This window comes from Alexandromys fortis, unplaced genomic scaffold (genome assembly GCF_014885135.2).
Source record: "Alexandromys fortis isolate MF-2015 unplaced genomic scaffold, M_Fortis_MF-2015_v1.1 scaffold_271, whole genome shotgun sequence".
NCBI classification, from domain to species: Eukaryota; Metazoa; Chordata; class Mammalia; order Rodentia; family Cricetidae; genus Alexandromys; species Alexandromys fortis.
Window position 1 is genome coordinate 1341585 of NW_026068156.1, and position 7730 is coordinate 1349314.

Consider the following 7730-nt stretch of genomic DNA (forward strand, 5'->3'; position numbering starts at 1 on the left):
GGATTAAAGGTGTGAGCCACCACCACCTGGATCTGTTTTCTGGATCAATCTTGTTTAATCCAGGGTGGCCTTGAACTCACAGAGGTTTGTCTGCCTCTATCTCCCAAATCCTGTGATTAAAGGATTAAAGTGTGTGCTACCACTGCCTGACCTCTTGTGGTTTAGCTTTGCCCACTGATCTTCAGGCAAGCTTATTTATTAAAACAGAAATAATATACCACTATATACCCCACAACACAAAGAATCTTCCAGAAGCTGCCATATACCAATGACTTCTCAATCTTTCACAGACCATCAATTTTCTCTCTGGTGACCATTATTGACTGTCACTTGTGTAGCTCTAGGCCTCGTTCCCTACCTCCCAGTCCTCCTGGAAGGGATTATTGTGGATCCCATTTACAGATGGGGAAGCTGAGACACAGAGATTAAGTCATCTACTATCAAGGTTACATAACTGGTACATGACCAACCCAGAAATTAAACCAACCAAGAAGAAATGCTTATGAATAGTCACCACCTATGTCCTACCTCTACTCCATCTAGCCCTCATCATAACCCACTAAAGTAGGGATTTGCTGTACTCAGTTTTCAGATTGCCCATAGCAGATATGAGGAGATGGAGCTGAGTTTCAAAAGAAAATGTGAAAATTGAAGCCTTACTGCTGCTTAGAATCCCACAGCAAGGAACTGCGGGTATTGACTGAGATTTCTGTCCCTTCTGGACTGGTGGTGGCTGGGGGTGTTGACTGAGATTTGGCTCCCTTCTGGACCGGTGGTTTGGTCCCAAAGAAACACTAGAGGTCTACATTAATCATAAACTGGTTGGCCTATTAGCTCAGGCTTCTTATTAACTAATTCTTGCATCTTATATTAGCCCATAATTCTTGTCTGTGTTAGTCACGTGGCTTGGTACCTTTCTCAATGAGGCATTCTCATCTTGAGTCCTTTGTGTCTGGGTGACAGACTCTCTCTTCCCAGAATTCTCCTGTTCTCATTGCCCAGCCTCTATTTCCTGCCTAGTTGATCTGCCTCTACTTCCTACCTGGTCTTCCCACTTATACATCCTGCCTGACTACTAGCCAATCAACATTTTATTAAAATACAAGTGACAGGGTACAGACCACTGTCCCACAGCATGGGGGCATGGCTCAACTGTAGAATTTAGAGTTTTGATACTGGGAAAGACAATATCCAGATTCTTCCAGGAGCCTCCAGAGCAAGCCAGCTGACCCATTGATTTGAGCCCAGTGAGACCCCATTTGGAACTTTTGATCTAAAGAATTGTCAGATAACCAGTTTGCAAGAGTAGCTGTAGGAAGCCAGCCTAAGCATCATAAATTTATTTGACTAATTTTGAATTTTATGTTGATAACATTTTGTGTGGACAGTGTGTGTGTGTGTGTGTGTGTGTGTGTATATGTAAGTCTTTTTGTGCTTTGAGGAGGGAGGGGGAAGGGTGCTGAGAGACAAACTTGAGTTTAGATAGCATTTTGTGCAGACACACCTGCCCTCAGTGTTGATTTTGTTATTCTTTTCTTGTTGTTTGTCAATGTAAATTTGATTTTTCTTTTTTAGTTAGTCTTACATAGCCCAGGCTGGCCTCAAACTCACCATGAAACCAAGGGTCTCCTGCCTCTCATGTCTTGAGTGCTGGGATTGCAGGAACATGCCACCTCCTACTTTTGTGAGGTGATTTGTTTTTATTTGCATGTGTAGTGTGCATAACTTTGTATGCATATTTACTTGTGTGTATGAGTGCACACATAAATGTGAGCATGTGCATATAGGGGCTCTTGGTTGATTTTATGCACCTTTCTAAGTTCTTCTCTGTAAATGGAGACTTATTTTTGTTTCCTAGCCACCCAGACCCAAATAATCACACAAAAACTATATTAATTGCAACATTATTTGGCTAACGGCTCAGGCATATTCTTAGCTAGCTCTTACATCTTAACCAATTTCTATTATTTTATATTTTACCATGAGGTTTGTGGTTTGTTACCTCACATCTTGCTTCTTGGGAGGCTACATAGTATTTGCCTGACTCCGCCTTGTTTTTTCCTGCATTCAGTTTAGTTTTGTTGCCTAGCTATATTCTGCCTTGTTATAGGCCAAAGCAGCTTCTTTATTAACCAATGGTAATAAGACATATTCATAATATACAGAGGGGAATCCCACATCATCTCCCCATTTCTGTCTAAATGAAAAGGAAGATTTTAACTTTAACATAGTAAAATTATATGCAACAAAATGGTTTCAAGCAAGAATTATAGTTACAATATTTAGTCCATTTACATTAGACAAATTAAGGGAAATACTTTATCATCTATCCTATCTTTGTGAGTTTTATATCTAATTTATCTTTTATCATAACTAAAATTTGTAATTATAACTATCTTGTCTTCAATTCCACCAAAGATCCCAAAAGGATATCCCAAAAGGATGCTTACCCAAGTAAGCAGGAAGTGCATTGTTAGCAACTTCCAAAACTCTAAAATTGACAGAGACATCTTGCTGCCTGTACAGTCACCCTGGATAGCAGACAGAGGGGAATTCCACATCAGCCCTTTACCTTACTCATCCATGCAAGGTCTTTTTCTGGACCTGAGCTTGCTTTTTCAGCCCTTCTGATTAGCCATCATGCTCTGGGAAAATCCTGCCTTCACCTCCTATGGGCGGGGGTTACAGATAAATTGCCATGCCTCTCTGGCTTTTATGTAGTTCATTCTATTAAATTTCATCTTGAAAGAAAATAAAAATGAAACAACTGCCCCCAACAAAACAAAATAAACAAAACCAAACCACACCAGCAGACATCAAACCTCAGTTAAGTGGTTTCATCACTGTGAGAAAACATATATCAAACAATTTAATGGACAAAAGATTTATCCTGGGTTTCTTCTTGGAAAGCATCATTACATCATGTGGAGGGTGTGGCAGAGCAGAGCAGTTTGAGACACCGTGGTCAGGAAGCAGATAAAAAGGACTAGAGGCAGGGCTCAGGCACAATGCAGCCCCAAGAACATGCCCTGCAACCTCCAAGTACTCTTCCTACTTTTTTCTGTATTCATCGAAGATGAACCACTGAGTCAGAACTTCCAGGATCTAACCATGGAAATGCTTTCTCAGACAAACCAGAGATTTGTTTACTGTATTGTTTATTGTTTACAGTATTGTTTACTGACTTTTAAAAGATTTATTTATTTTTATGTGTGTCTTAGTTACTGTTCTATTGCTGTGATGAAACACCATGGTTGTGGCAACTTATAAAATAAACTTTAACTCAGAGAACAAATAGAACTAAGGGATCAAAGAATAATAAAAGGAAAACAGTGAAAGTCAACAGAATTAAAAGAAAAATCCTTTGGTTTCTTATTAGTCAGATGATGCAATTGTACTGTGATTTTCCTTCTTTCTTTCTTTCTTTCTTTCTTTCTTTCTTTCTTTCTTTCTTCTTTTTCAAGACAGGGTTTCTCTGTAGCTTTTGCTTCCTGGAACTAGCTCTTGTAGACCAGGTTGGCCTCGAACTCACAGAGATCTGCCTGCCTCTGCCTCCCGAGTGCTGGGATTAAAGGCGTGGGCCACCACCACCCGGCCTGTGATTTTCTTTATATCCAATTAAACATAAAATAGTAAGAAAAATATTGATCTGTAATGTTGAAATAGAAATATACTCCATATCTATTATTAAATGTAGTAAAAGCCAAATAAATGCATATATTTGTGAAGATTATTATAGGAAGTTACTTTAAACAAACTCATCCATGTGCATAGTGAAATGTCTGGAAGAATACACAGCCAACTCTAAGAAAGTCTTCTCAAAGGAAAGAATCAGGGTTGCTGTAAAAAAAAGGAACTTCAGTGCTTATTCTAGGTAATTCTTTACTATTTGACTTTTTTCACATTTAGGCAGAAGAATTTTTATTTTTTGTATTCTTTAATTTTTATACTTTTTGATTCACTGATGTGTGGAATATACTTAATCTCTTAACTTCTTTAGTTGTCCTTGTTAGGTGATGGCTTGCTAACCCAGTTCTATATACTCTCCTGTCCCAGTGAAAACAGAGAAGTTTCTGTGGCACACATGGTGCACTGTGCACTCTACATTAGTTATTCTCATTCTCATCACAGTAATTGTAATCTCTGCGTCATTATAGCTATGAAGGGCTTTTCTCAATGTCGCTTTAGCATGTCCAGCTATTCTACCACTGCCTAATCACTTTTTTCTTTTGTTTATTTGATTTTTTTGAGCTCTATATTTTTCTCTGCTCCCCTCTCTTCCCCTTCCCTCCCCTTCAACCCTCTCTCATGGTCCCCATGCTCCCAGTTTACTCAGGAGATCTTGTCTTTTTCTATTTCTCATGTAGATTAGATCTGTGTATATCTCTCCTAGGGTCCTCATTGTTGTCTAGGTTCTCTGGGATTGTGATTTGTAGGCTGGTTTTTCTTTGCTTTATGTTTAAAAACCACTTATGAGTGAGTACATATGATAATTGTCTTTCTGGGTCTAGGTTACCTCACTTAATATGATGTTTACTAGATCCATCCGTTTTCCTGCAAATTTCAAGATGTTATTATTTTTTTCTGCTGTGTAGTACTCCACTGTGTAAATGTACCACATTTTCCTTATCCATTCTTCAATCAAGGGGTATTTAGGTTGTTTCAGGTTCTGGCTATGACAAACAATGCTGCTATGAACATAGTTGAGCACATGTCCTTGTGGTACCATTGAGCATCCTTTGGATATATACCCTAAAGTGGTATTCCTGGATCTTGAGGAAGGAAAAGACATATTTAATTGGGGCTTGCTTACAGCTTCAGAGGGTTGGTTCATTATCACTATGGCAGGAAGTGTGCCAACAGGCAGGCAAGTCTGGTGCTATGAGTTTATATCCTGACCTGTAGGCAGAGGGACACTGGGCCTAGAGTTAGCACCTCAGTGGCTCACCTTCTCCAAAAGCCATAGCTCCTAATTCTTCTTAAATGAAAAGGTCCGTCAACTAGGGACCAAACATTCAATATGTGAGTCTATGGAGGCATTCCCATTCAGACCACCACAGTGTGTATGGGTGTTTTGCCTGCATGTATGCCTGTGCACCATGAGTGCAGTGCCTGTGAGAACCAGAAGGAGGCTTTGACTCCACTAGAGCTGGAGTTGCAGATGGTCATTTGTTGCTGTGTGGGAGGCGGGAATTGAACCCTGGTCCTTGGGAAGAGCAGTCAGTGCTCTAAACCACTGTGCCTTCTCTCCAGTATTCCCCTCTTCTGACGTTCTTTCAAGTAGAATGCTCCGTGGCTCTGGATGCTCAGCCTCTTCCATGGTATACACGCTTCTAGCTGAGTTGATCTGCACTTACCTGATTGTGTCTCCACAGCATGTTGTTCAGCTTCAATGAGTGGCTGTGGCAGGAGAAGTACTGGTTACCACCCAACAGCACATGGGCACAGCTGGAGGACCGAGATGGCCTGGTGTTCGCCCACCCTCACCACATGCTTGCTGCCTTGCCAGTGGCTTTGGTCCTCGTGGCTGTGCGTATCGTTTTTGAGAGGTGAGTGCCATGCTGTGGCTGGTGGAGCCCTGCATTTGCATGCATGCATGCATGTGTATGTGTGTATGTGTACTATGTGCATGCAGGTGCCCACAGGTCAGAAAATGGTGTCAGATTCCCCAGAGGTGGAGTTACAGGTGGTTAGGAGCCACTTGGTTTGGGTGCTGGCATCTAAACTACATTCCTGGAAATATAGCAAGTGCTCTTAACTGCTGAACCACCTCTCTAGCCCCGTGAACATCTTGTTTTCCTTTGTAAGTGTTTTATGATAGGCATCTGCTACCACTCCCAATTCATGCTCCGCAAGCATTCTGCCATCTCAGTCACATCTCCAGACTTCTGCAATTCTTCTAAGGTTGTGTTTCAAGACAGAGCCCTTGGTTTGTCTCAGGATGATCCCATTTTAGCTTCAAGCCCTAACCAGAAGTGCACGTGGTTTGTGGTTCCCACCATCAAGGCGTTTCTGAGCTCTCAGCCTCCTGAACACAGGCAGGATGTGAGTGATCTAAGGAGCATTTGCTGAAGTTCTATTTACCTCATAGACTTATTTTTTTTTAAATGTGTATGTGTGTGCAGAAGTCAGTGCACATACTCCTGTCACTATCTTACTACCTTCCAGCAGGGTGACTAGCAAGCCCGAGGGATCTTTCTTTCTCTCTCCCCACAACCCCCAGGCAGGCATATGGCCACATCCAGGTTTTTGCATGGGTGTTGGGGATTTGAACTCATGTCCTCATGCTTGTGTGGTAAATATCTTTACTGAACTAGCTCCTTAGTCCCTTCATATACTTTTGAAGGTACCTCTGCCGTATACAACTCTAAGATGTCTGCATGTCTTAGCTCAATTCATGATATCAGTCCTGCTTTACAAAGGAAGAAATGGAGACACAGAGTGCTTTAGTAACACGTCTGAGTAACATTTGCAGATCAGCTAGGTATGTAGGAATCGTGGGAAGCCCAGTTTAGACAGGCCTTCAAAGAAGGTTGCTTTCCCATAGGAGCAGGGAAAAATAGGGATGGGAATGTCTTAATTAGGGTTTCTATTGCAGTGACAAAACACCATGACCATGGCAACTCTTATAAAGGAAAAACATTTATTTGAGTGGCTCACATTTTCAGAGGTTTATTCTGTTATCATCATGTGACATGGTGGCTTACAGGGAGATGTGGTGCTGGAGAAGTAGCCGAGTGTCCTACATCTTGCAGGCAGCAAGAAGTGACTGAGATACTGGGTGTGGCTTGAGCATATATGAGACTTCCAAGCCCACCCCCACGTGACACTCTTCCTCCAACAAGGCCACACCTCTTAATGGACAGGAGAGTAGGGTGGTACTGTGCCCGACTTCACCACTGGAGCCCAGATGGGTGTATTTTCACATTTAAGTGGTGATCTTAGGCTGGGCATGGTGGTACATGACTGTAATCCCTGCATTGGGAAGACTAAGGCAGGAGGATTGCCAGTTTGAGCATAGGCTGGGCTGCATAGGGAGACTGTAGCAAGCAAGCAAGCAAGCAGACACGATATCATAGCTTGGACTTTCCATGTGGGGTAAGTACTCAACAGAGACTGGTCTCCCTTGCTCCACCACTGTGATATCTAATAGGAGTTTTTCAGTCGATGGATCTAGGCCTCAGGTTCCTTTTTTAAAAAATTATTTTATTTTATTGCTTAAAAAACACCAATCAAAATTCCCACTTCCTCGCCTCCTCCCACTCCCCCCCCACTCCCTCCACATACCTTCCCTCACCCCCTCCAATCTTAAGAGAGAGCAAGCCACCCTGCCCTGTGGAAGGTCCAAGGCCCTTCCCACTACATTCAGGCTGAACAAGGTATATATCCAAAGAGAATAGCATCCCAAAAAGCCAGTACATACAGTAGAGACAAATCCCAGTGCCATTGTCATTGGCCCCTCAGTCTGCTCCAACTGTCAACCACATTCAGAGGGACTAGTTTGCTCCTTCCCTTCCCTTCCCTTCCCTTCCCTTCCCTTCCCTTCCCTTCCCTTCCCTTCCCTTCCCTTCCCTTCCCTTCCCTTCCCTTCCCTTCCCTTCCCTTCCCTTCCCTTCCCAGATTCTACACAACTCAGCCATTTGACTACACCAGTTTCTGGGCCCATGGCTCGGCCACATCTCTTGGTTGTTGCCCCGTATCTTGCTCTCCCTTCTTCCTTCTCCTCTCAT

General features: G+C 42.5%; 1 protein-coding gene across 3 annotated transcripts in view; it reads left to right on the forward strand.

Annotated features, from left to right (window-relative positions):
- Cers4 (ceramide synthase 4) overlaps positions 1-7730 on the forward strand; it is a 35130-nt gene that overhangs the window by 19331 nt on the left and 8069 nt on the right. For all 3 annotated transcript variants that reach the window (XM_050127433.1, XM_050127432.1, XM_050127431.1), the window contains exon 2: positions 5376-5549. In XM_050127433.1, the coding sequence (XP_049983390.1) occupies positions 5377-5549 (173 nt within the window). In that variant the 5' untranslated portion in view covers position 5376. The remainder of the gene's footprint in view (positions 1-5375; positions 5550-7730) is intronic.